The sequence below is a fragment of the Bos javanicus genome, chromosome 16 (assembly GCF_032452875.1).
Source record: "Bos javanicus breed banteng chromosome 16, ARS-OSU_banteng_1.0, whole genome shotgun sequence".
In the NCBI taxonomy this organism is placed as follows: Eukaryota; Metazoa; Chordata; class Mammalia; order Artiodactyla; family Bovidae; genus Bos; species Bos javanicus.
In genome coordinates, this window is record NC_083883.1 from 47,567,491 (window position 1) to 47,591,867 (window position 24,377).

Genomic DNA, 24,377 nt, shown 5'->3' on the forward strand with positions numbered 1-24,377 from the left:
CGCCTGCGGAGGCCAGGGTGCGCCGCCAAGACTGCCGGCAGAGGGCGCCCGCACCTTCCAGACCCTTGACGGGCCGCAGGGCGGAGCGTTGGGATCTCGCGAGATTCTCGAGCGACCGGCCCCGGCAGCCAGCATGGCGGACTCCTTACTGCTGCTCAAGCGGGTTCCCTCCCGCCACACGTGGCTGCGGGCCCGCAAGGCCCGGCCCCAGCTCATCCTCAGCCGCCGGCCCCGCCGCCGGCTCCGGAACCTGCGCTGGCGCAGCCGAAGGCGGCTTCGGCGACGGCTGCTGCAGGCCCAGGCAGCCGGCGCGGACTGGCTGCAGGGCGGCTGTCTGGTGTCCGGCGACGCGGCGCTCCAGAGGCTGAAGACCTCGGCTCGCAGGCGGGCCTCCAGCCCCGAGCCGGCCGAAGATCCGGTCCCGAGTGGTCCCGCGATCCTCCCCATCCCGCCGGTGCGGCCGGCTGGCTCGGGCCGCGCTGTCCTGCTGCTGCCGCTGGGGCAGGTGGGTCGCGCCGGGGGAGCCGGGCGGGCAGCGCGGGAGGGTGGGGATACAGCCCCGGGAGCTGCAGGCTGGGAGAGGCCCTTTTCCCCCTGCGGGTACTCTGTCCGCGGGTCAGTCGCATTCCTCGGGCTGTGGTGCTGGACAGAGGGTAACAAGGATCCTCCTGAGGGAATTCTAGGTCTTTGGGGCTGCTGCTGCTACTGCTGCTGCTAAGTCGCTTCAGTCGTGTCCGACTCTGTGCGACCCCATAGACAGCAGCCCACCAGGCTCCCCCGTCCCTGGGATTCTCCAGGCAAGAACACTGGAGTGGGTTGCCATTTCCTTCTCCAATGCATGAACGTGAAAAGTGAAAGTGAAGTCGCTCAGTCGTGTCCGTCTCTTAGCGACCCCATGGACTGCAGCCCACCAGGCTCCCCCGTCCCTGGCATTCTCCAGGCAAGAGTACTGGAGTGGGGTGCCATTGCTTTCTCCGTCTTTGGGGCTGAAAGGACTTTAATAGTAATAATAGGTTGCATTTATCGAGTGCTCAGAAATGTCAGGCTCTAAGTGTTATGGGTATCTGAACTCATTTAGTGCTACATGCTCTATGGAGTCATTACCACTAGGAATGTTTAAAGAAAAACAGAACATAGCTTAAGTAACCTGCCGGAAAAATATAAGTGGAGGCAGAGCCAGCAGTCAAACCCTTCACCTGGGCGTTGGTCTGGGAGGTCCCCCGCACTATAGCTTTGTAAGGACGGGGAGCCGTGAGAAGAGCAGAACTAAGTTCAGGGGGCCCCCTTAGGTCAGTGTGCGTCAGACTGTCCCTTTGGCTGCTCCGGATATGATCTTAGATTAAAAGTATTCACATTTTAATCTATTAGTTTAAAATACATCATTACCTACAAGTTATTCTGTTACTTAGCGATAAATCTCTCTTTTTTTTAATTCATCTCCTTTTGATAACCTGAAGAGCCAGTTAAAATCTTAGAAGTTTTCTGTCATTGGTAGCAGAATCTGTAAGCTTATTTTTCCTTTCTTTTTTCGTCCCCTCCAGGGCTTTACTTTTAGTGGGATCTGTCGTGTGACCTGCCTCTACGGCCAGGTGCAGGTGTTTGGTTTTACCATCAGCCAGGGCCAGCCTGCCCAAAATGTCTTCTCCACCTACACCCACTCTCGTCTGACCATCAATGCTGTTCATTATTCAGTGCATGAGAAAAGCAAGAAGGAGATGAAGAGAGAAGCCCGAGTTCTGCTCAGACCTTATCTGAACCAAGGTAATGAAGAGAACTGAGTGACTTACTGAGGATGTATCATAATAAGGCAAAAACATTTTTTTTTTTTGTCCACACCCTGCAGCATGTGGGGTCTTAGTTCCCTTGATAGAACCCATGTCCCCTACAGTGGAAGCTTGGAGTCTTAACCACTGGAGCACCAGGGAAGACCCAAGGTGAATAATTTTTAGTTGTTTACTGTGGCCTCAAACTTGCACTCTTTACTATATGTATTTAAACCCTCAAGGTCTGGAGAGTGAAGCTCTTTTTACCATTTCACAGATGAGGAAAGTCACCAAGGCCACACAGTGTTCAGGTAGCAAACCTGGATTGATTTCTCCATCCAGGTGTGTTTCTGTCATGCAGTATGGCCTCCTGAAAAAGGCTGTCATACATAATTCCTAGTCTTAAAAGGTGTGGACTTTAGCAGAGGAGAGGAAAGTCCCGCGGGGCATAGCGTTTGATGGAGTGCTGTTTCTAAGGCAGCTTATGTCTCTCTTTACAGATGACAGATATTGTTTGATGAGCAGTTTTTCTCCTCTGTGTTCCATCGTGTTGCTGGAACGTCTGAAAACCTCCACCGTGAACTTTATAATCAGCCATCCAGGTTTATCTTACATTTTCGTACAAGAGGTAGAACCAGTTTTCATTCAGAGTTTTGTTCATTACTTTCACCAAAACAGTCAGATGACTATGTAGGATGCCCCTAGTCTTATCTGTCTGTCATGTTGTGCTATAAGTCATACAGAATGTAACACATGTGTACAGTAAAAAAGTCAATAGAAGGATATATCAGAAAAATTGTCTCTTCTACGCCACTTAGCTTCATTCCCCAGATAAAGTCACCATTTTCTGTTATAGTTGATTAAATGCCTTTTGATATTTTTTAAATGGTTATCTTTATATTTTGATTCACCAACTTGAGACAGTATGAATTCTTTATAAATTCTGAGTAATTTCAGCGTACTTACACTTTCTCCCATCTCTTCCTTTCCTCATTTCCAAATTTTTGCTGTCCTTACTATTAATTTCCTGAAGTCAGATTGGTTCCTAAAATTGTCTCCCATGAGCCAGTAAATTGAGCCAAATCTATAGGAACATCAGACTTCATGTGAGGTGTGAGGAGGAATCAGGGAGCAGCAGCAGGTTTTTTGGCCGGACTGTCTGAGTGCGCCGAGACATGGGGCTGTAGGAGGAGACTTAGGTCTGTAGCTGAAAGATGCCTCTTAGACATCCAATTGGAGATGCCTGCTGGGCAGTTGAATGTGTGAGTCAAATTCAGAGAAGAGGTTGTGTGCATGGGTGTGTGTTGAGTCGCTTCAGTTGTGTCTGAGTCTTTGTGGCCCTAGGGACTGTAGCCAGGCTTCTGTGTCCATGGGATTCTCCAGGCAGGAATACTGGAGTGGGTTGCCATGCCCTCCTCCAAGGGATCTTCCTGACCCAGGGATCAAACCTGTGTCTCTTATGTCTCCTGCATTGGCAGGAGGGTTTTTTACTACTGAGCCACCCAGGAAGCCCAGAGAAGAGGTTTCAAATGTAAATTTGGGTGCTTTCAGTAGAATAGGGTTCCATCGCTTCTTGGCCTTTGGACTAAGATCAAGTGTAGTATCTATTCTTATCAGAATAGGGTTCCAAAGCCCATGAGATGGGATAATGACACTGAGAAGTTGATGCAGGTAGAAATGATAAGTTCAAGGTCTGAGCCTGAGGAGCAACAGAGAGACTGAGGAGTGGTAGTGCTCATGTTAAAGGAGAGCAGGTGAGTGTAATCAGGGAGCCTCTGAAGGAAGTGGGGGTGCTTGACGTTGCTGATGGTGAGATGAAGCCTGAGAAAGGAATTGCGTGCAGGCTCACCTTCTGGACAGGGTGGTTTTATGGCATTGCTGAGCAGACCAGCCTGATTGGAATGGAATCAAGGGCTGGGGAAGGAGGAGCTCAAGGGTTCAGTGGTTAGGGATTTTGCTTTTAGAGAGTTTAGCTATAAAGGAAAGAAAGAGATGAAACAGGTTGGAAGAGTAAGCCTGGTCGAGAGAGTTCTGGGTTTTGTTAAGATGGATGGAAAGAACCGCATGCTTGAACACAGCTTGTAGGAAAAAGCCACAGAAGAGCACGCTGATGGTGCCGTGGGGAGAGGATGGAGGGAGGGGTTCCAGTGTCTGTGTGGTCTGTTGGCCTTGGGAGCAGAGGCGCTTCCTTGAGAGTGGCTGGAGGAAATGCCCAGGACAGGGATGGAGGAGCGAAGCTCTCTTCTGATTGTTTCCTCTTACTCTGTGAAATGGTTCGGGGGATCACTGAGCGGAGGCATAGGGAGTAGGCAGGGGTTGGGGGTTTGACATGGAAGGAGAAGCTAAGAAATGCAGGCAGGATGATGCACGGGCTTCTGCGGTCACGTTAATTTAGTCAGTGCAGAATCTAGCAGCCTGGGAGGGCCACAGCGGTGGACATGGAGACCCCACCTGGCAGTGAGTGTTTCAGGTGCTGTGATCAAACTTGTTCCTTTTTCACCTACTTTCAGGTTTGTTTGTTTTTTTTCCTGCAACTACTCAAGCACCACTATTTAGATTCCTTATGATCTTTCTTGGATAACTTCCTCCTCCCCCCATGCCTATGTGTTAGTACTTTCTGGAATTGTATTTTCATATAAGGCAGAGAGTAACCTTTAGATTATCTCATTTTATAAGATGTTCTTATTTTGCCCTCAGTGATTGATAGTTGAGAATCAACTGAGAGGTGAGACGAAAGGAGGGATCAGAGTTATCTTTTTTCTCCTTTTTAATGTTTATTTATCTAGCCTCAACAGGTCTTAGTTGCACCTCTCAGGATGTTTAGTTATGGCATGCGAAGTCCCATTTGCGGCTTGTGGGATCTAGTTCCCTAACCAGGCATCAAACCCGGGCCCTCTGCATTAGGGGTGTGGAGTCTTAGCCAATGGGACCACCAAGGAAGTCCCCAAAGTTATCTTTTGTAGCTCACAACTATTTGAGGCTTATTAATTTCGAACCAAAGTAAAAGAAGCACATTATGTTATCATTTTCAGGTCCGGACTTTCCAGATTAACTCTGAGTATTTTGCCTTGAGATCTGTGGGTATTAGAAGAGAGAAAAAAAAAACTGGCTTGCGTTTAACGGAGAGCGCCTTTGCAGTTATGGAAGAGTTAGTGAGCATTTCTAGCGGTGAGTGATACAAACTGATGTAGTCTAGAGTTCGTCCGCCAGAGCCTCAGAGGATTACTGTTCATGATCAGAGTCCTAAAGACGACAGCTCGTGTCAGGGGTCAATGTTTGTTTCCCCTCCAGAAGAAGCAGACAGCTGCCCCGTCATTCTGGTCTGTGGCTGCCAGGACATTGGAAAGTCAACGTTTAATAGATACCTCATTAACCAGCTGTTAAATAGGTAAGAGTGTTTTAATCCTGTTGTGACATATTGCCAGACTTTCAGCAGGAAGTAGGATTTTTGATTTGAGAAGCTAGACGGGATTGCATCTCAGCTCCTCCATAGAGATGACATACAAGTCTGTACAGAGCCGCTCAGCCGAGGAGGCCTCCTGGTTGTGCCGTTTGGGGGTGCAGCTATGGCCCTCTCAGGTGTGCCCACCTTGCCGGTCGGGGAGCTCACGAGAGCCATCAGTTGATCTCAGAATCTGTTTTTGTCCAAACCCAGAGAGTCGGAGCAGGGATAAAGTCTGTGGTATTTAAAAAATAAAGTTTGAGGAAAGGCAGAGTTGTATCCATATAGCGAATAGACACTGTAGCCAGGCCTGCATCCCGTTTTCTCTTCACTGATATTTTCTCTATGCTGGTGTCATCTTCGGAGCATTCTGCCTGCAAGGCTGTGCGGGGTGGGGTATGCCTGTGTGTCACATAAAATCTTTATGTTCTGATTTACCTTGGACATGGTAAATAAAACGAGTTAAGATTTCTTTCTTTTAAATTTTCAGTGTATCCTGCGTTGATTATTTGGAATGTGATCTGGGGCAGACAGAATTTACTCCTCCGGGTTGCATTTCTTTGCTTAATATTACAGAACCAGTTCTAGGTATGTATTCTACATTTCTTAAATGTCTTGGTTTTACACAGTACAAAAGTAATGATACAAGAAAGTCAAAGAGTACAAAAGTATAAAATATAAAAAGATGAACACATCTCCCCATGAAACTTATGGTCTTCCCATAAGAATTCCTCTGGTCTCAAAAAAAACCCCCTAAAAACCCAATGATACCTTTCTAGAGTTCTATTTTAATAAATGGAACTACCATCCATTTTATTTTATGTAAATTAGAAACACTTTCCTCTAATACGAGCATCTTACATAATACTACACAATGATCTCAACCAAGAAATTGACATTGATATAATACAATAGTATTATATAGTTATATATATTATATATTATATATATAACTATATATATTATATAGTTAATAAACTAATCTATAGATTTTTTCAAAATCCATTAGTTACCCTACTAATACCCTTTTTATGTTTCAGAATCCAAATCAGAGTCCCATGCTGCTTTTTTTAATACAAAAATGTACATAACATGTTATTTATCATTTTGACTATTGATACATGTACAGTACCATGCCATCAAACACATTCGAAGCGCTGTATAATCATTATCACTGTCTACCTCCAAAACATTTTCCTTGTCCTGGGCTGAAATGCTGTGTCCATTAAATAACAGTGCATCCCCTTCCAGCCTCTGAGGACCTCTGGTGTGCTGCCTGTCCCTCCCTGTGAATCTGCCTCTTCTGGGCACCTCATCCAAGTGAAATCATGCAGTACTTGTGCTCCAGTGTCAGGCTGTTTTCACTAAGTATAAGGGTTCAAGGTCTGTTCATATTGTTTGGTACTTCAGTCATGTCCGACTCTTTGCAACCCCATGGACTGCAGCACGCCTGGCTTCCCTGTCCTTCACCATCTCCCGGAACTTGCTCAGACTCATGTCCATACAGTTGTAGCATATATCAAAATTAACTCCTTCTTGTGGTTGAAAATCATACCAATATATGTATATCACATTTTGTCTATCTTTTTAACTGTGTTTTTATTTATTTATTTTTGATGGTGCTGGGTCTTCATTGCTACACATGAGCTTTCTCGAGTTGCAGCAAGTGGGGGCTACTCTTTGTTGTGGTGGGCAGGCTTCTTATTGTGGTGGCTTCCCTTGCTGCAGCACACGGGCTCTAGGGCGCCAGGGCTTAGTTGCTCCACGACATGTGGAATCACCACGGATCAAACTCTGTCCCCTGCATTGGCAGGCAGATTCCACCAGTGGACTACCAGGGAAGCCCCTGTATTGGTTCTGGTTTTCTGCCTGTTGTGACTAATGGTGCCGTGAATATTGGTTACAACTATCTTTTCAAGTCACCGCTTTCAATTCCTTTGGATATATATACACACATACATGCACACCCACGGGTGGTCATGTTTAACTTTTTGAGAAACTGCCAGACTGTTCTACAGCATCTGCACTGTTTTACGTTCCCATCAGTAATTCACAAGGGTTCTGATTTCTCTACATCTTCAACAACACTTGTTATTTTGATCAGGGCCTTTCATGTGGATGGAAGTAATCTCTTTTTGGTCTTGGTTTGCATTTCCCTAATGACTAACGGTGTTAAGCCTCTTTCCATATGTTTATTGGCCATTTGTACATCTGCTTTGGAGAAATGGCTGTTTTAGTCCTTTGCCCATTGTTGAATTGGGTTCTTTGTTTTTGTTGAGTTTTAGGAGTTCTGTATATATTCTGGATGTTAATTCTTTGCTAGATATGCAATTTGCAGATACTTTGTCATTTTATTTGTTTTTGACAATATCCTTAAATGCACAAAAGTTCTTAATTTTTATGTTTTTGCTGCCTATGCTTTTTGGATCACCCATGAAGTTGTTACTAAATCTAGTCTCATAAAGATTTTCCGTAATGTTTTCTTCTAGGAATTCTGCTAGTTTTACCTCTAGCACTTAGGTCTTTGATGATTTTGAGTTACATTTTGTGTTTGACACAAGAGAAGGGTCTCACTTCGTCCTTATGTACACGGATGTCCAGTTTTCACTATCTATTTGTTCTTTCCACAATGAATGGTCTTGACACCCATGTTGAAAATCATCTGACCACACATCCATACATCAGTGCGTGCTGAGTTGCTTCAGTCATGCCCGACTCTTTGCGACCCCATGGTCTGTAGCCCGCCAGGCTTCTCTGTCCATGGGATTCTCCAGGCAACAATACTGGAGTGGGTTGCCATGCCCTCCTCCAGGGGATCTTCCCAACCCAGGGATGGACCCTACAGTTCTGTGTCTCCTGCGTTGGCAGGTGGGTGCTTTACCACTAGCGCCACCTGGGAAGCACGTGCATGCAAGGATTTTTTTCTCGTGCTCTTTATTCCATTGGTTTACACATAGCCCTAGGCCAGTACCACACTTCTAATTACCGTACCTTTGTAAGAAGTTCAAAACTGGGAAATGTGAGTCCTCCAGCTTTATTCTTTCTCAAGACTGGTCATTTTGAGACCCTTTGCAATTTCTTATGAATATTAGAATAGGCTTTTTCATTTCTGGGGAAAGGGCTGTTAGAATTTTGATTGGGATTGTATTCAGTCTTGTTTTTCACTTGGCTGGGTGGCAAGGCATGTGGGATCTTAGTTCCCCGACCTTGGATTGAACCCACACCCCTGCAGTGGAAGCAGAGTCTTCATCACTGGGCCACCAGGGAAGGCCCAAGGATTGCATTCAGTCTGTAGATGACATAGTATTAACATTTTCCTATCCATGAACACAGGATGTCTTTCTGATTTTTTATGTCTTCTTTAATTTCTTTAAGCAATATTTTACCTCCTTGGTTAGATTCACTTCTAAGGACTTAATTCTTTAGTTATTGTAAATGCAATTGCTATTCTAATTCCCTTTTCAGATTGTTAATTGCTGGTATGTAGGAACATACTGATTTTTGTGGGATTTTGTTGTTTGTTTTTTCTTATTTAAAAAGTTTTTTTGAGTGTGTATGTGGTTTTTTTTTTTTTTTTTTTTTAACAATTTTTTGTTGTTGTTGTTTTTGGCCATGCAGTGCAGCTTGTGGGATCTTAGAGTCCCCAGTCAGGGATCAAACTCAGGCTCCCAGCAGTGGAAGCGCAGAGTCCTAACTATTGGACCGCCAGGGAATTCCTGTCTTTTAGCTGATTTCATTGTTCCTCTTTTTACATTTTCTCTGTCCTATTTAATTTTTCCCCCCTTTTACCATATTTTTAAAAACAAGGACACTGATACATCATCATAAATAAAACCACCAAAATCAGGATGGTGACATTGCTATAGTGTAGTTAACTCGGTTTTGTCCCTTTTGTCTCAGTCATCTGTGTAGGCCCAGTGCATACTTAAAAATCTTTAGTCTTCTTTAATATGGAGACTGTTACCTAGCTTTTCTAATCTTCTATGACCTTGACAGTTTGAAGAGTACATTTATGGGTTTTCCCATATTTAGATCTAGAAGTGACGCTGTGTTCTCTGTGTCGTATCAACACTGTCAGTTTGTCCTGTTACCAGAGATGTTAGCTTTGATCAGTTGCTTAAGATAGCGTTTTCTGATCTAACTAGCTGTGGTGTTTTCATTTTCTTCTGGATGTCATTGCTTCCAAAGCCCCTCGGTGGACAGTTAGTTCAGTTCAGTCGCTCAGTCGTGTCCGACTCTTTTCGACCCTATGAATCGCAGCACGCCAGGCCTCCCTGTCCAGCACCAACTCCCGGAGTTCACTCAGACTCATATCCATCGAGTCAGTGATGCCATCCAGCCATCTCATCCTCTGTTGTCCCCTTCTCCTCCTGCCCCCAATCCCTCCCAGCATCAGATTCTTTTCCAGTGAGTCAACTCTTTGCATGAGGTGGCCAAAGTACTGGAGTTTCAGCTTCAGCCTCATTCCTTCCAAAGAAATCCCAGGGCTGATCTCCTTCAGAATGGACTGGTTGGATCTCCTTGCAGTCCAAGGGACTCTCAAGAGTCTTCTCCAACACCACAGTTCAAAAGCATTAATTCTTCAGCTCTCAGCTTTCTTCTCAGTCCAACTCTCACATCCATACATGACAGTTAGGGAATATACATATACTTAAACCCATGCATGTCATATATGTACATACATAATATGTGTGCATACTTGTACACATACATGTAAATACATATTTTTATGTCTTTGTATAGGTTTCTGTTTATTAAGAGCCATGAATTTGCACTGATCATTCTTTTCTTTTTCTTTTTTTGGCCAATCTCCATGGCTTTTGGGATCTTGTTCCCTGACCAGGGATCCAACCCGGTCCCCTGCAGTAGAGGCACGGAGTCCTAACCACTGGACCAGCAAGGAATTGTGATCATTCAGATCCTAATCTCACACCCAGGGTGCCTCCTAGTTAACCTTCCCCCTTCCACATTTATCAGCCCCTTTTCCAGTGGTGCAAACCCTGGCTGCACTTATTCTCAATGTACTTACATATTTGTTCATTCCCTAGACCACGCAGGCCTCTCTCAGTTGTGGGCTGCCCCAGGTCTCCTGACTCCAAGCTTGAGGGGCACCTCGCCAGCTCTTCCCTAGGTGGCCTCGCACCAGCCGCACTGACCGAGGCCCTTGTGACTATGTTGTGCCGTGGTCCTGGTCACCTGCCTGCCATGTGCGCTGGCCCTGGCCGCAGCCCTGACCAGAGGGGATGGGACAGACTGCTGTTGTGATGAGGGTGTGTCCTCTCAAGCTGGACTGCTTGAGTTCCAGTCCCACTGATCCCTACTAGCTGTGTGACCTTGCTCAAGGTCTGTAAAAATTGAGAAAGTAAATATTACCTGTGTCATAGGGGTTTATGAAAACTAGAGACTCTGTGTAGCACATGTAGGACATGGTAAGTACTGTATTCCAGCAAGTGATTACTGTTGTATTAATTATTGTGTGTACGCCCTGTGGGGGCGTTTTTTCTGTTCACAGATGTGTCCTAAGTATCTAGAACAATGCCCAGCATGCAGCAGACGTCCGGTAGATGTTTGTTGAATGAATGGCCATATTAGGACATAGTTTGGATTAACCGTGTATAAATGCAGGCGTGTCTGTGTTTGAAGTTGAAAGCTTAGATTTCCAAAAGTGAGAGCACAGCTATTCCTAGTGGTCCGATGGGCTCAGATTTCCTGAGCAGGTTTGTCAGGGATCATGGCTAGACCATAACCCTTGCCACCTCTTAGGTTCTCATGGATTAATGACTCTCACCTTTATCTTCTTAGGACCACCTTTCACCCACCAGAGGACACCCCAGAAAATGGTCTATTATGGGAAAACTTCTTGTAAAAACAACTTTGAAAACTATATTGAGGTAATAAAGTATGTTTTCAGCTCCTACAAGCGAGAGTCCCCTCTTATCATCAACACCATGGGCTGGGTGGCAGGTAAGTCCATGGTGGCGCATCTGGCAGAAAGGGTTGGGTGATGGGAACGGGTGCGTGCGTGGCTTTTAGACGTTAGCGCTGAAGCCCGGTCCTTAGGAGGCTCCTCGTCTCAGCCTCTCATGGGCACACATCACCACCCAGGTGCACTGACTGGGCTCTGTCGTTTACTTCCTCGCAGACCAGGGTCTCTTGCTTCTCATTGACCTGATCCGCCTGCTGTCACCCAGCCACGTCGTCCAGTTTAGCTCGGACCGGAGTAAATACATGCCGGACCTCACCCCCGATTTCGTGGACGACATGGACGGCTTGTACACAAGACGCAGGTCCAGAGTCAGAAACAGAGGGTTCCACCTGCCCGAATTTGCTGAGAGTTTGGAGTTTGCTGATGAAGAAAAAGAGGGTCCAGTTATGTCTACGGGATATAAGCTGATGTTCGTGAAGTCAGAGTTTGTGACTGGAAAAACGTCCAGGAATAGGTAAGCAAACCACCATGGCTGGAGAATTCCATTTTCTTCAGTCTGACAAGGTCTTCTGTCCTCGATTCCTTCAAAGGGGTCAGTCCCTTAAAATCTTTCAGACCTCTGTCAGAGCTACCTGTTTACAGAGAAGAGTCAGGTCTGTTCTGAACGGTTCCTTTGCCAGTGGAAATGCCCAGAATTGGCCTCCAGATCTGCTTGCCCCTCTCGGAGCTTTGACCTGAAGGATCTCCAGTGGGTTTATGGAGAGGCAAGGTCTACGGTCCCGAGGCTGGGACGTGGGCTGTGTCAGGACAGGTGGGCCCTGTCTCGGAGCGGGAGGTGGGCCTCTCACCTTCTGATTTACTTTTCAGAGAATCACATAACAGAATCCTCCGTGAGCTGGCAGTGCTGGGTTACCTGAGCCAGTTGCAACCCCCAGTGCCGAAGCCACTGCGTGCCTTACACGGTCTGACCCCCTATCAGGTAACCTGAGCTCTCAGGGGGACTGTCCGGCTTCCTGTGTGCCCGTCTCACCTCTTTGTACCCCTTCACTCGTGTCATCCTCAGCCTTGAGGTGTTGATGTGCCCACTGTGCCCATTTTACAGTCGGGAGCTGAAGGATCCGGTGGGAGTGGATCCACCTCCAGAGGGTCTGACCCTGGTTTCCATCCTGACCAGGAATGTTCTGCCTAATACCAGAGGTGGCCCTGGGACCACACCCTGCAGCCCGGCTCCACCCTTCTGCCGACTGGCCGTGTGCGACTCGGGCTGTGAGTGGTGGTGACGGGCCTCGTAGATGCATGTGTGCCCAGAGAGTACGTGTAATGCGTTTCAGATGTTGTCACAGGTTGATTCTAGCTCTAAAGTATGTGCATCTTGGATTCCAATCTCTGAAGGACTGTTTTGGGAAGAAACCACCATAGTATTAGGGTCCCAGATGATGGAAGAATCAAATAGCGACAGGTATCATATCTAAGTGCTCACCCTGTGCTGTGCTGTCCTCTACTCACCGAGGCCCTGTTATTACCCCCACTTTACAGGTGATGGAACTGAGGCCAGGGGCAGACTCAGCTTGCCCACAGGACGTAGGAAAAGTCTGGGCTGGGACTGGCTGGTGCCCAGGTGGCCTGACTCTGGACCAGAGCCCTCACTCCACTGTATGGCCTGCGCAGTGCTGAGCACACAGTGGGCCAGGTGCTCTGCTGAGCCTGTGGGGAAGGTGCTGGTACACACCCCACTTATAGCTAGAAGACTGGGCAGGCAGGCAGGTGGAGATGCTGGGCAGAGGTCACACAGGCAGGGACGGTGACCAGGGAGTGTGGGGTAGGGGGGCAGCATCATGTTGCCCAAGCCCAGTGGAGAGATTGGCCCCAGGCTTCCAAGCCCTCTCCACTGAAGAACCCAAGGCAGTTTATTTGGGTGATTTGCTCTTGTTTATACTCACTGGCAATGCTCTGTAACTGGACTTGAAACTTATCTGGCTATTTTAAAAGTGTGTAGTTACCCAGAGAGCTACATGTTAAAGGTAGTCCTTTACTGTGTGCTCAGGAAGGTGGTCCATTTTCTTAATTCAGTAATTCCCTTAGGGGCTTCTCCTCACTCTGTGGGTGTTTACTTTCTTCTGCCCAGAGACCTGTTGCTGATGAGTTTTCAGTCTCCCTCCTACCTTCAGCTCATGCCCACGTCCCCGAATTCGCATCTCATGTGTCTCTTTAGGCAGAGTTGCAGGCATTCAATTTAGATTTCTAGCAAGTGTTGTTGGTGTGCATGAGCTTTGTGTAATTTTCCTCAGTTCTCAGTCTAAAGCAGTGAAACACTAAACAATTTCCATTCCGTTTAGATATGTTTTGGTGGGCAGTTTGGCAGATAAAACTTCAGATGGCTGACTCGTCAGCTTGTAGAAACTACTGACATAAGCAGTCTTTGGAGTCAGATCACTGAAGGGGGTGCGTGTGTGTCCTCCAGGTCCCTTTCAATGCCGTCGCGCTCCGGATCATCCACGCTGATGTGGCCCCCACCCACATCCTATACGCCGTGAATGCCAGCTGGGTCGGGCTCTGCAAGATCCTGGATGACGTCAGGGGATACGCCAGCGGGCCCATCCTGCTTGCCCAGAGTCCCATCTGCGATTGTGTGGGGTTTGGTGAGTCTGAGAGGAAAATCTGAGTGTAAACCTACTGAAATTGACCCACCTGAGCAGCTGTAGATTGGCGGGGCTTGACCTTGTTGCTGTCACTTGCCTGGAGTGGTCAGAGAGCTTGTCTGTCCTCTGTGAAGTGGGCCCTGGGAGGTAGGGGGCAGGAAGGAAGCGGTTCTTCTTTGCTTGCCCTGCCAGCTCCTCTAAATGCAGGAGTCCTCAAGGCCTGGCCAGGCCTCCCTCTCATCTGACATGTTTTCTGTGGCTCTCAGTCCATTGTAGGCTGACCTCTGTACACGCTCTCCGGCACAGCATCAGAGCTCCAAGCCAGTGTTACCAGTCACTCTTCTGCTTAGTTGTCTCCCTGGCATCTAAGACTTCACTCCAACACTGAGGTCCTGATAGATCCATCAGCCGTCCCCTGACATTCCGCCCGCAACTCCTCCTCCTACCCTGCACTGGCCATGAATGATCCTTGAAAGATTCACTCTGTGTTTGGATCAGGCCCCCTGGGTCCTGCTTGGCACCCCTTCGTTTCGTTTATCACAGTCCACACACCAGCCTGATGCCTTCTCATTTCAGAGTGTCAGACTCCTCAATCTTATCTGTTCTCAGCATGCTCAGGGGCTCGGTAGTTGTGGGGCACAGGTTTAGTTGCTCCGCGGCACATGGCATCCTCCTGGACCAGGGATGGAACCCATGTCCCCTGCATTGGCAGATGGATTCCTCTCCACTGTAGCACCAAGGACGTTAGAAAACTCATAAGCCGTTCTGCAGTTCTGAGTGGTGGGGAGGATGATCTTGTGTGTTGTGTGTCTTCAAGGGATTTGCAGGGGGATCGACATGGAGAAGAAGCTTTACCACATCCTCACTCCCGTGCCCCCAGAGGAGCTGAGACACGTGAACTGTCTGCTGGTTGGGGCTGTGAACATCCCACAGTGTGTTCTCAAGAGCCAGGTGTGTGCAGCCCTGGAGCTCGCTGGCCTCCAGGTCGCATGGCAAGTGCGGACCTGAAGTTGGGCCGGGAGTCACAGAGCAGGTTCTTGTTTGGGAAGCTTACACTCCTTTGTAGAGATGGACAAGGCCGGGTGACATGTCCGCATGGCCTGAAGGTCTGGAGTGTGAGTCCCCATCACCTTGGGCAGGAGCCCTGGGTGGAGCCGTCATCTCAGGCATGGGTGTGGGAGAAAAAGGGCAGAGGTGGTGACCCCAGGGTGACCCTTCCTGAAGACAGTCTTCAGAGGCTCCTGTGGGAAGGTCACGGAAGGTCACGTTGGCCAAGGGCATCCGTGTGGCCCCAAACCAACCCCAAACCAAACGGCAGGACCTGTAGGCAGCTGAGGAGGCAGCTGAGGAGGCAGCCGGTATCCCCCTTGTCACCTGCTGATTCAAGAGAGAGCCCCATCTCTTGCTGTTGGACATGTTTGGGGGGTTGAAATGTAAGTGGGCCCTTCCAAGGAAGGGGAGCTGAGGATCTTAGGAGCGATCTAATACTCTCTTCCATCTTGGCCAGATTCTAAGTGTTCCCACATGTTTTCTCTGTGTTTCCATTTCAGGGTGGGCTCGAAGGGACCATACCTTATGTCACAACAGATTATAATTTTAAGCTTCCTGGAGCATCAGAGAAAATTGGAGCAAGAGAAAGTGGGGCAACGTATAAAGAGAAAGGACATCCCAAACCTAAGTTCTATCGAAAAACATACTGATGTTCTTAATACAGGAAGGACCTTCCTCCCAGAAAGCTTGACCATCTCCAGCCTGGCATCACTGGACGATGGGGTCTGTGACCGTGAACAGAACAGCATGCTTATGTAGCAAACGGTGCAGTTTCCTGCATAGCTCATGGATGCATTTAGCGTACGTACACTCTTCAATTGACATGACAGAGGTTTTCCCTAGTCTTCTGTTTCGTTTTCTAAGGGAATCAAGAAGCAGGGACGAGTTCGTGCACCATTGAAACAGAACGTGGTTGATTCCTCATGAAGTTTTTCAAGGACCTGTTTGCTGGTATCTGGATAAAAATAGAGAAACCAGACCACAGAAATGTCTCAAAGGGGAAAGCAGGACATCTGGTGGGATGGAGAGCATAGAAAGGTACAGAGTTACCCTGTGGTCCTCGCTTGGGGGGTGCTCCCAGCCCTGCTCACTGGATGCTCCCTGGCCTCTGCCATACACATGGGTTGAGGATTATGCTTATATTTGGTGTTAAATTTATTCAAGGTTTCATAGATAAAAGTTTGCCTCAAGAACCCTTCATCTTTTAAAAATCTGATGCTGAAAAATTTTACCCTGAAAAAATACTCTCAAACCCAGGAAGCCTGTCCTGGAGCCTCTTTAAAACTCAGTTTGTCCTGATTGACTTCTCATCTGAGATGGAAACGCACAGTGAGCAGGGCCGGAAACCAGGCTGTTTGGACCAAGGCCCAGCGGAGCGGCTCCTGCTGTTGGTCTCGGTGGCTGGACACAAATGCCAGTGGTGGTGCTGGACCCAGGGGCTTCGGAGGAAATGGTGGCCCTTCATCTTCTCTCCGGAGTCAGCCTTCTTTAACCTCCAGGGTTGGAAATGGTTTGGTAAACAGGCGGGCCGGTTCACATCACATCGTGTCTGCGTTTAGGACCCTGAGATGCCTGCAGAAGCAGCATTTCGTCCTGGTGCTCTGCATTCCGGCTTCCGAGCAGGACGCCTCGAAGGACCACTGTTAGGATGAGGGTTGTTACGGCTTACGTCCATTTGAGGCGTTGATCATCATTGTCCTCAGTGTTCTGGGGGCCGATCCCTCATGTCATAGAGCTCTTGTCACCCTCCAGGATCGGCTTTGATATTCAGAGACCATTTAAAGTCTAGTTTCTTAGTTGCATCTTATTTATATCTAAGTTTAACTTGTACATACATGTTCTGTCTTGGCCTTGCGGTGACTTTTGCAGTCAGTCCACCATCAACTTTTTTTGCCTTCTTCACAAGTTCCTGTATCATTACAGTGATGCTTAAGGTCTTTAGCAGTAAGTCTTGGGAAGAATGAAAGTGGTGATCTGTCATTTGCATTTTCATTGAATCCTGACTCATTAAGTCCTGGTAGGCTGTTTCCTGCGGGCCTTTAAGGTTGCCCCCCCCCAGTCCCCATTGGTAAGGAAAACAACGTTGCCACTAGAGGGAGCTGTCAGCCATTGGTCAGCTGGCCATGCTGGGCTGGAGATGGCGGAGGAGCCCCTGGAGACCTTTCTCAGCGTCTAGAGATGCTGGAGACGGCCCTGTGGTCAGCACCTGGGTGTGCCGTTCAGACGGGCAGCGGTGCACACACCCTGGGTGTTGGCCCGTTGGATAATCAGTGTTGATGGTGCAGGCTTCTGTCACTTCCACAGCATGTGTTGCTTCAGGACGGCCAGTGAGGGCTCTGTGTTGGAGATACGCTTGGCAAATACTCCTGGGACCTCCCTAGTGGTCCATTGGTTAGAGCGCTGCGCTTCCATGGCAGGGGGCAAGGGTTCAATCCCTGGTCGAGGAACTAAGATCCTGCATGCCGAGTGGGATGTGAAAAACCAAACAACTCTTAGTCATTTCTGTGTGATTGTCAAAGCGGTACATAACTTATTTTAAGAAAATCAAATTAATATCTGACTTAGAACATGGGAGCCCTCAATCACTGATTTTGTGGTTTGTTAAAATCAGTTCTTCAGACCTGTTTTTAGGACAGGTAAACATGAAAAATGGAAAAAAATCCTCCAATCTTAGGGTTGATTTAATTTTGTGAAGAAAGGTAGTTCTGTTGTTCCCATCGGTCCCCAGGTAGGTCCTGGGGACAGGAACCAGTTTGTCCTTGGAGACCCCAGTGTAGAACTGAAGTTTGAGAAAGGGGAGAGGAGTAGGTGAGCTGGCCTTGGGATTATGACTTTTGAGAAAACAAACTCTTGAGACTGGCCACCTGGAGAGGATACGGGGGTGGAGAGGACGTGGTGAGGCCCCAGCTGAGCCAAGGGGCCCCCCTTGCCGATATCAGGACCCCTGTGATGGGCAGGTCCCCACCCTCGCGGATATTCAGGTCTCTGCCTGGAAGATGGCATGAAGAGGACCAAGTGACACGGGATGGTGATTTTTAGATTGTCTGCTCATTCTTTCCCTTAGATTTGGGTGAGGCCATGTGGCTGTTATCATGGCAGGCTGTGATGTTGGAGCTCCAAGTCCATGTCCTGACTGGGCCACCAGCTGGCAGTGTAGCTTTGAGGGGTGTTTCACTTGAGCCTGTGACCTTCTTTAAGATGGGTGGGTGGCGCTTCTCTCGGGTCCCTGCATGAGGAAGGCGTGAAACGCATCCACAGCAGGCCTAGCCGTAACTCCTGGCCTGTGGCCTGTCTCTGGCTGGGTTGTAAATCCTAGCAGACAGGAGGAAGACTGTGTTCCTCAGAGTCACCTTGGGTCGGAGCGGAAACTCAGTGTTCACATCTGAAAACATCTTGCCACGGCCCCCAGGCAGTGGCACCGTTCTTCCTGCTGTGGGTCCTGCTCAGGCTCCCACCCGTCGTCACCTACCCCTGGGAGTTTTTCATAAGCCCCACTATTGCTTTTAAAATCCTACAGTCAGCTCACCTGTGTAGGAAACGATCCTGAAGTCCACCGCCGTGTTATCACTGTTGACGCCGTGACCTGTCTCACCCAGTATTTTTCTAAACTGCACATGTGTGTTTGTGTGTTTTACAAACCTGTTTGTCCAATTGTATGTATGGTTTCTATCCAGCTTTTTTCACTTACATGTGAACTTCTGTATCAATAAATATTTTTGAGAATGTAAATTTGTGTCATTTTGTTCCATATATAGATAGACCATTTTATTCCAGGAAATGGTTTGAATGCTTAGAAGAAATGGCAGAAACATTGGAAGGGGGTAGTGAAACCGGTGTCATGGCAGGGAAGAGGGGAGGGCCCTGCAAGCGCCCGCACCTTTTTCCTGTTTCACTAGCAAGTGGAGTAAGCTCCAAGGGGAGTTAGCTTCATTTCTCTTTTTGGGCTCCAAGTGTTAGCCACTCAGTCATGCCTCTGCCATTCCTTCCTCCAGGGGATCCCAACCCAGGATCAAACCCGATCTCCCGCATTGCAGGCAAATTCTTTACCATCTGAACCACCAGGCTCAAGGATGTATGTTATGTCTCTCCTGGACTATCTTTGAGACTCTATTAGTAGGAAAAAGAATTTTGTTCCCAGAAGAGTACAAATAGAAAGGAAGCCAGCCAGCAGGCCGGGGGTCTGTGCCTGTAACTGCCTCTTCCTGAGCGAGCGCTTGGCCCCTCTGCCCTCGGCCCCAGGGTGGGACCTGGCAGAGGCAACGAGACTTGGCTGCCAGGCTGAGCCTGAACAGTGGCTAAGATAAATATGGGGCCCATCTGTGCAGTAGAGGAGCCACGTGATGCAGGGCCTCCAGAAAGGTTTGGCCGAGTGAAAGAGTTCCAAGGCTTTGCCAGGAAAAGAAGAGGACAGGGGGTGGGCCGCGGGGTGAGGGAGCAGTCTGAAAGGAGCCACACTTGGAGTTGAGGGGCAGCGGGTCCAATCTGGAGATCCCGGGAGCTGAGTAAGCAGTCTTGGGAATCAGCTAACAGAGTCGAGCTGGGCAGACAATGTGTTGGGCTGGGAAGCCAAGGGTTGCCATGGCGACTGGCCCCGATGCTGCTGTGGCGCTCAGCAGATTGTGCCTGGGATATTTCTGATGCTTCGGAGCTGGTCTCCGGGCTGTGAATGTCAGCCCGGCAGGGACAAGCCACGAACTTTCAGGCCTTCCTCCCCGCTGAGGAGTCCAGCCGGGAAGGGTCTTCGTGGTGCTGCTTTCCTGAAAAGAAGGGAAGGCCCCTGCCGAGGGAGCCAGCAGTGTGAGAAGTGCATTCCAGGGAGCACATGGGTACTTGGGGATGGAAAATCCAAGGAGAGGAAACCGGCAGCAAGAAAACACGGTGCAAACCCCAGCCACTGAGTCCATACGTTAAAACATACAGCGCCCAGGGGGCCTGAGTTGGAGGAGAGGCAGATTGGCAGGGCCGAGAGTTCAGTGGTTTTCTGTGCAGACGACTCAGCTGGAGAAATCAAGATCGGGGCTGAGTTGAGGAGAAGCCCTCCAGGGTTGGGACTGCAGCCGGGCAGAGAGGGACGGAGACTGCGGGTCTAGCACGTGGCTCAAGGGCCAGGCAAGGTGCCACCACCTGAGGTCAAACATGAATTCTGTCCTGACAAAACACGGGTCTCCACCGCACAGCTGGCTCAGCCTCCATTCAGGAACCGGTGAGTATATTTTCTTCCTCTGGTTCAGAAAAGAGGGTTGAAGAGGAGGGAGAAAAGGGGATTTGGTGGGTCTTGGAGGGGCTTGGTTATGACCCCTCACTTGCAGAATTCGCCTGGGCCATTTGAGAACATTTCCTGCAGGCTGGGCGCACATTCCGTCCTAAGGGGTGATTTAATGAACTGAGAGCCTGGAATGCAGGGTTGGCCATCAGCTCTGACTTAGGTGCAGGGAAAGGAGGCTTTCGGTTTCAGCCATCCGACCCCTGAAAGAAGAAAGAACAGGGTCCCATATGAAGAGCTGCTCCACTGGCGGCTGCTGAGGATGGGGCTGGGAGGGCCTGCGGTGGGGGAGGCTGTCCAGCTTCCTCTTCTGGGATTTAGAAGGTAGGTGAGAAAGCAGCCCCCAGACTTGCAAACCAGTTTTGTGCATTAAAGCTGGGTCCCCACTGGCAGGATGGCCAGGAGCAGGCTCCCAACTGTAGCTTTGTAGGGCCACGACATTCCTCTGAAACCATAGATATTTGTAGGTTCACTTCTGATGCACGCCGTGACGCATTTTGGCAATGGGGGATCAGGAAAGGTGTGTGTGGACTCAAATAGGCTTCCAGCACTCCACCGTCAGAACCCTGGCCTGGGAAACACCCTGTTCCTGGCCAAAGAGAAAATGGCTTGAAGGTGTGTTAGCTGCTGACCTCTCAGCACTCACAGAAGAGCCCTCATTCCGACCTTTGTCGGCCCACCACCCCCTCCCCCACCCCCGTGGCTGGACCAAGACAGATTTCGGAAGCAGACAGTGAATCACACAGGACTCTGAGCACTCACTCGGCCTCCCTGCAGGGCCATCCCCTCCCCGGGAAGGGTCTGCACTGCTGATGTAGTCTTCCTCTAGCTCATACCCCCATGCAAAACTTACCTACCATGCTGGGGTCTCTGCTGGGCGTGGCCAGAGAGTTAAATGGACAGGTGCCTCTCACGCTAATATATGAGCCTCCAGTGACCCATGTCCAGTTCACTCAAGGCCCATCACGGCTCACTCACTGCGGGGGAGATTGTTTCCAGGCTTGTGTGAGATGTGGGCTACAGCCCCAAATCATGGCTGCCACATGGACATCAGAGAATAGCCCACCCCTGCTGCTTCAGTTTGTTTGTGTCTTTTAAATTAATTAATCATTTTTTTGGCCACACCATGAGGTTAGTGGGATCTTAGTTTCCTGATCGAACCAGGGGTTGAACCAGATCCCCAACAGTGGAAGCTTGGAGTCATAACCACTGGACCTCCAGGGAAGTCCCTGATTATGTCTTTAAGCCCTTTACTGATTTGTTTTTGATATGGAAGGACAAGTGGTATAAATTCCCTGGCAGTCCGGTGACTAAGATTCTTCACTTTCACTGCCGGGGGTGTGGGTTTGACCCCTGGTTGGAGAAGTAAGATCCTGCTAGGCCATGTGGTGTGGCCAAAGAAGGGGGAAAAGAACACAGGACTGCTAGTTATGCTTTTGCCATGTTTCCAAGTTTTAAACAAGCTTTGGCAGAATATTTACTGAGGTCATATTAATTGTCGGGCATTTTGCCAGGGGCTGGGCTGGTGGTGATGAGCAAGATAAATGCCCGTCCTTTTAGAATCCTACCACGTGTGCCAAGGACAGGAAAACAGGAAATTGAAAAGCAGTTTGATGTGTATTAAACAGAGCGATGCGACTGCAGGATAATGGGTTCATACATAAGAGAGGTTCCTCTTATAACACCCATCTGGGGGATTCTTTTTAAGGAATCACATCACCAAAAGGATACAGTGATGTCAGTTAGGTAAAGACTATGGGTAGAAAGGTTTGATTTCAGGAAGAGAGAAAAGCAAGAGCTAGAAATGGCGTTTTGTGCAGCATGATTGGGACACACTTTGGAAAGACTGAGAGGTGGGTGGGTTCTTGTGGGCGCTGTGGGAAGGGGGGAGTATAAAGAAACTGTGCTTGATCCAGAGAGAGGATGGCCGAGCATCTTACAGAATTCAGATTTCATCCTTGGGGCGATGAGCATTTAAGCATTTTTATAATAGAGTAGGTAGCATTTTCTGACTTGCATTTTAGAAAATCCTTTTTGATAGCAGTTTGGAGAGTGGATTTGGAGGAGTATGAGGAGGAGAATATGACAAAGAATCAGGAAACTTCATGGTGGCTCAGATGGTAAAGAATCTGCCTGCACTGCAGGAGACCCAGGTTCGATCCCTAGGTCGGGAAGATCCCCTGGAGAAGGAAATGGTTACCCACTCCAGTAGTCTTGCCTGGAGAATTCCATGGACAGAGGAGCCTGGCAGGCTATACAGTCCACGAGGTCATGAAGAGTTGGACACAACTGAGCAACTAACACTTTTGCCATAATGCAAGTGAAAGGTGGTCATTTAAACCGTTTAAGTTAGCATATAAATTTAAAAAGTATATACATGCACGTATGCACATGCATATGTATGTGTGTATACTTTGTTCTGCTGGCATGTGTTAGTCTCTCAGTCGTGTCCATTTCTCTGCAACTCCACGGGGTGTAGCCCACCAGGCTCCTCTGTCCATGGACTTCTCCAGGCGAGAATACTGGAGTGGGTTGCCATTCCCTTCTCCAGGGGATCTTCCTGACTCAGGGATTGAACCCAGCTCTCCTGCACTGCAGGCAGACTCTTTACCATCTGAGCCACCAGATGGTAAAGGGAGTATAACAGGGAAACCCTGTTCTGCTTATACAAGTAATATATTTTCATTATAAAATCCTCAAACAGCACATAAATAATGAAGCTATAAGTTCTGATTTTCTGTTATTTCCAATTGTATTTCAGATTTTTTCTCTGAATATATACACAGTGCACATACCTAAATATGCACATATATGTAAAAGTGTTGACATGAAATTGAGGGAAATATGCAGTTGCTTTTTCCAATTAATACTGTATTTTGGACATTAAAAACTGCAGTATATAAAAGTCCACCTTGTTCTTTTTAACGGCTTCATGATATTGATATGTATTGGTATACTTAATTTTTAAACTGACCCTCTGTGAGTGGACATTTGGAGTTATTTCCAGTTTTTCACTCCTGTAAGTGGTGATGTAGTGAGCATCCTTATACCTGTGGACTTGTGAAAAGAGTATCTATAGAATACATTTCTGGATGTGGAATTACTGGGTGGAAGAGGATTAGCATTTTACATTTTTGAAAAATAGTTTCATTTATTGGCCGTGCTGGACATTTTGCTTTTTAATGGCTAGCTCCAGGCTGTCAGGGGCTACAGAAAGCCATTTGTCCCCCAGGAGCAGAGTATTTCAGCTCTTCGTGTGCTTTCTATGTCTGGTCATCATCTGTCCGGAGCCTATCCCTGGCACATGAGTGTGGGTGGCTGCATGGGGTCCCCTTACACGGCCTCAGGCACTTCTCTTCTTTGTCCACTCCCATTACTGAATGCTGTGGCCACAATGCTGTGGCTCTTGGCTGAGGGACAAGGACAGCTGCAGGCTCTGACATCATGCCTCTGAAACTTCCACAGGTGGGGGGCATCAAGGGCACTCCACGATCCTCCTGTGGTTTAGCCACTAAGTTGAGTTCGTGAACCTCATGGACTGCAGCATACCAGGCTTCCCTGTCCTTCACTATCTCTCGGAGTTTGTTCAAACTCATGTCCATTGAGTCAGTGATGCCATCCAACCATCTCCTCTTCTGTCACCACCTTTTCCTCCTGCCTTCAATCTTTCCCAGCATCAAGGTCTTTTCCAATGAGTCGGCTCTTGGCATCAGGCGGCCAAAGTATTGGAGGTTCAGCTTCAGCATCAGTCCTTCCAATGAATATACAGGGTTGATTTCCTTTAGGATGGACTGGTTTGACCTCCTTGCTGTCCAAGGGACTCAAAGTCTTCTCCAGTACCACAGTTTGAAAGCATCAGTTCTTTGGCATTCAGCCTTCTTTATGGTCTAATTCTCACATCCATTCATGACCACTGGAAAAACCAAAGCTTTGACTATCTGGATCTTTGTTGGCAAAGTGATATCTCTGCTTTTTAATACACTGTCTAGGTTTGTCATAGCTTTTCTTTCAAGGAGAAAGTGTCTTTTAATTTCATGGCTGCAGTCACAATCCACAGTGATTTTGGATCCGCAGAAAATAAAACCTGCCTCTGTTTTCACTTTGGGTGACCAACATATCCTGATTTTAAAACTAGAAGCCCCGGGACCTCCGTGCCTGGCGGTCCAGTGGCTAAGGTTCTGTGCTCCCAATATAAGGGGCCCAGGTTCCATCCCTGGTCAGAGAACTAGATCCCACATGCTGCAACTAAGACCCAGCACAGCCAAATAAATAAATAAAAATTACTAAAAAAGAA

The 24,377-nt window shown here is 48.2% G+C and overlaps 2 protein-coding genes across 5 annotated transcripts in view; both read left to right on the forward strand.

Moving 5' to 3' along the window:
* The first annotated feature begins 45 nt into the window (after positions 1-45).
* Positions 46-18,549, forward strand: NOL9 (nucleolar protein 9). Of its 2 annotated transcripts, XM_061382887.1 has the most exons (12): positions 46-505; positions 1,542-1,761; positions 2,264-2,391; positions 4,796-4,931; positions 5,055-5,151; positions 5,696-5,793; positions 11,008-11,169; positions 11,348-11,645; positions 11,999-12,110; positions 13,593-13,770; positions 14,588-14,721; positions 15,321-18,549. In XM_061382887.1, exons 1-12 carry the CDS (start codon positions 134-136, stop codon positions 15,468-15,470), a joined length of 2,085 nt encoding a protein of 694 aa, XP_061238871.1. In that variant the 5' UTR covers positions 46-133; the 3' UTR covers positions 15,471-18,549. The 2 variants fall into 2 exon arrangements, 1 of the variants encoding a protein (XP_061238871.1); XR_009729977.1 differs by lacking the exons at positions 14,588-14,721; positions 15,321-18,549 and adding an exon at positions 12,234-12,397 and having other exon boundaries at positions 13,593-13,683.
* Positions 18,550-19,539: 990 nt separating this feature from the next.
* PLEKHG5 (pleckstrin homology and RhoGEF domain containing G5) overlaps positions 19,540-24,377 on the forward strand; it is a 52,233-nt gene continuing 47,395 nt past the window's right edge. Inside the window, exon 1 of one of the 3 annotated variants that reach the window (XM_061382882.1) lies at positions 19,540-20,023. In XM_061382882.1, the coding sequence (XP_061238866.1) occupies positions 19,957-20,023 (67 nt within the window). In that variant the 5' untranslated portion in view covers positions 19,540-19,956. The remainder of the gene's footprint in view (positions 20,024-24,377) is intronic. The other 2 variants (XM_061382877.1, XM_061382876.1) reach the window with 2 other exon arrangements.

Excerpts from the sequence above, each read along its gene's own strand:
- NOL9 (XM_061382887.1), top strand. The coding sequence starts at position 134 with ATGGCGGACTCCTTACTGCTGCTCAAGCGGGTTCCCTCCCGCCACACG. Across the intron at positions 4,932-5,054 it reads GTTAGTGAGCATTTCTAGCG|AAGAAGCAGACAGCTGCCCC; the intron begins GTGAGTGATACA and ends TTTCCCCTCCAG. Across the intron at positions 11,646-11,998 it reads GGAAAAACGTCCAGGAATAG|AGAATCACATAACAGAATCC; the intron begins GTAAGCAAACCA and ends TTTACTTTTCAG.